This window comes from Mus caroli, chromosome 8, assembly GCF_900094665.2.
Source record: "Mus caroli chromosome 8, CAROLI_EIJ_v1.1, whole genome shotgun sequence".
Taxonomy (NCBI): domain Eukaryota; kingdom Metazoa; phylum Chordata; class Mammalia; order Rodentia; family Muridae; genus Mus; species Mus caroli.
In genome coordinates, this window is record NC_034577.1 from 56,420,181 (window position 1) to 56,422,676 (window position 2,496).

General features: G+C 37.1%; 1 protein-coding gene across 1 annotated transcript in view; it reads right to left on the reverse strand.

Annotated features, from left to right (window-relative positions):
* Tll1 (tolloid like 1) overlaps positions 1-2,496 on the reverse strand; it is a 199,261-nt gene that overhangs the window by 44,748 nt on the left and 152,017 nt on the right. The window contains exon 15 of the mRNA XM_021170021.2: positions 124-284. Within this exon, the coding sequence (XP_021025680.1) occupies positions 124-284 (161 nt within the window). The remainder of the gene's footprint in view (positions 1-123; positions 285-2,496) is intronic.

Genomic DNA, 2,496 nt, shown 5'->3' on the forward strand with positions numbered 1-2,496 from the left:
CTTTGTAGACTAAGCTGGCCTCGAACTCAGAAATCCACCTGCCTCTGCCTCCCGAGTGCTGGGATTAAAGGCGTGCGCCACCACGCCCAGCTGGTAAACTTACTTTTAACATTGCTCACTTACTTCATTGCCTTCCAATTCAAAAAACTCAAACTTCACAGAGATTCTGTACTGGCTTGGCGCGATCACTTGCCACACGCAGTTTTTGTTTGGAGGGTACTCTTTGGGCCAGCCGGGGGTGGTTATGGTGCCATTGAGCTTTGTAAGAAGTCCTCCGCAAGCAGCTGGAAGAGAAGAGGAAAGAGAGCTTCTTAACAAAGATGCTCCCCTCTGAGCACCTCCACTTCACCATCTCTGCATTGAATGGGAAGCACCGTCTAGTTGTCAGTTCTAGAAGCTGCACGCTCTGTCCTGACGTTTTACTTAAAGAATTTTATCATCAAAAGCCATTCATAGCTACTAATCAATAGCTTGGGGCAAAGCAAATTATGGCCACGGTACAATGCTTTAAATTGCTTCAAAATTTAAGTGAATAATATTAAGCCAGGTCCAAGTTTCCTTTTCTTCTAAATGCATGGAAAATATCTTACAATATTGTGATATCTGGAAAATTTAAATAAAATTATTTTTGTGAAATTAGTATAATTGTGGCAGCTAAGATATTGGGGCAGCTATATAGAGAGATAGCTGATAGATAGCTGATTGTTAGATGATGACTAAATAGAAATAGATAAAGAATTAAGAGACGATAGATTGATAAATATATACATTATTATAGATAGATGATATACATAAATTATATATATGGATAGATAGATGATAGATAGATAGATGATAGATATTGAGATAGCATGCAATATTCTAATAAAATAAGACCAAACCCACTATTTCAAATTACCATACTTTATTCCAAGGCAAGTAAGACTATTTGAAGTACACTAGCAAGAAAGATAAAATAATTGAAATAACATATTATTCCAAAGCATTTTATTTAACATGTTTCTTTGTTATTTCATGATCTTCTTAGAATGGACATTTTATATTTCCTTTCTTTGTTCCTACCGAAATTACCAAAATCAGAGTATCACAAGACAAGATGAATAAAATGAGCATATGCTATCCCCAGCTCATAACTGCTTCCTAGGATATCCAATAGCTGCCTGAGATGGCTGCTTTGTTCACATGCTTATGTAAACATAGGCGCATTCACATGCTTATGTAAGCATAGGCATGTTCACATGTGCATGTAAACATGGGTACGTGTATATTTCATAGCATGTTAGTAAATATTTAAAGTGACTCCTACTCATTTGCACTGGGTTTTTAATGAGGAGCAGATTTGTTTCCAGGAACTACATGTAAGGAATAGTCATGTTAATCTAGGGGGTGCAGCTCAGTGGTACAGCACTGCCTATGACATGTCAGGCTCTGGCTTGAAGAGGCAGAGAGAAATAAGGCAGATAGAAATAAGAATAGTTAATAAGAGTCATGTTATTTTAGGATTGGTATACAGTGTGCTCTTTAAAAATACTACACTTTCTATGTCATTATGATTTCTGCACCCAGTACAGAGAAGAGGCTGACAGTTTAATATGTAGGATGGAGACTTGGAAGTCAAATAAGAATTCAGACTGTTAAGAAATAAGGAGGAAGGGTCATTTTTTTTTAAAAGCCAGCAACAATAGAATCAAACATGAAGCAAAGAGTTTTACTGCCTTTGGTATTTATTAGTGTTTATATGTAATCACAGTAGATCCAAAAGGCTTAGTTTTATGAGATTTATACTTTGGTGGTAAGACTCTGAATTAAATATATATATATATACTATATAAATATGTGATATATAAATATATATGTATATGAAGGTGAAACAGCAGAAATCTTGAGAAAGAAATTGAAGGGAGTGAAGATCAGCTAATACGCTCTGGCTTTACTCTGAGGAATGAAGCCTGTGTGAAATTATCATTCCTGGTAACAAAACATTATACATAAACCCTCATGTGAAATCTCAATGACAAAATGTAAATAACCACAAAAATGTCATTGTATAATAGTTTTTATTGCATAAATTATATTTAGATTTGTGCTAAATGCTCATGTCTGTGGTAGGTGCTGAAGATACAATGGTAAAATTGGGGCTGGTTAGTGTAACGAGCAAACATTTGTGGTCTATGCACATAGTATGTCAAGAAAATGATAAAGACAAACGTCACAGAACCACAGAACAGAAGGGAGGACCGAGTGTACAGATACAGGGAAGGAGAATACATGACTGCAAATGATGAGGGATGGATGGGTGGATGCACAGAGAGCAAGATGCAGGGGAAAGTAGAGCTATAATCAAATACATGCTTCATAACCAAAAGTCAAAGGGGGCCAATAGCCAGAGAGCAGGTGAGCTTTCATGTCAGCCATGGTTGCTATGGAAGAAAATACAGGAAACACAGGGGAAGGGGGAGGGAGGAAGGGAGGGAGGGAGGGAGGGAGGGAGGGAGG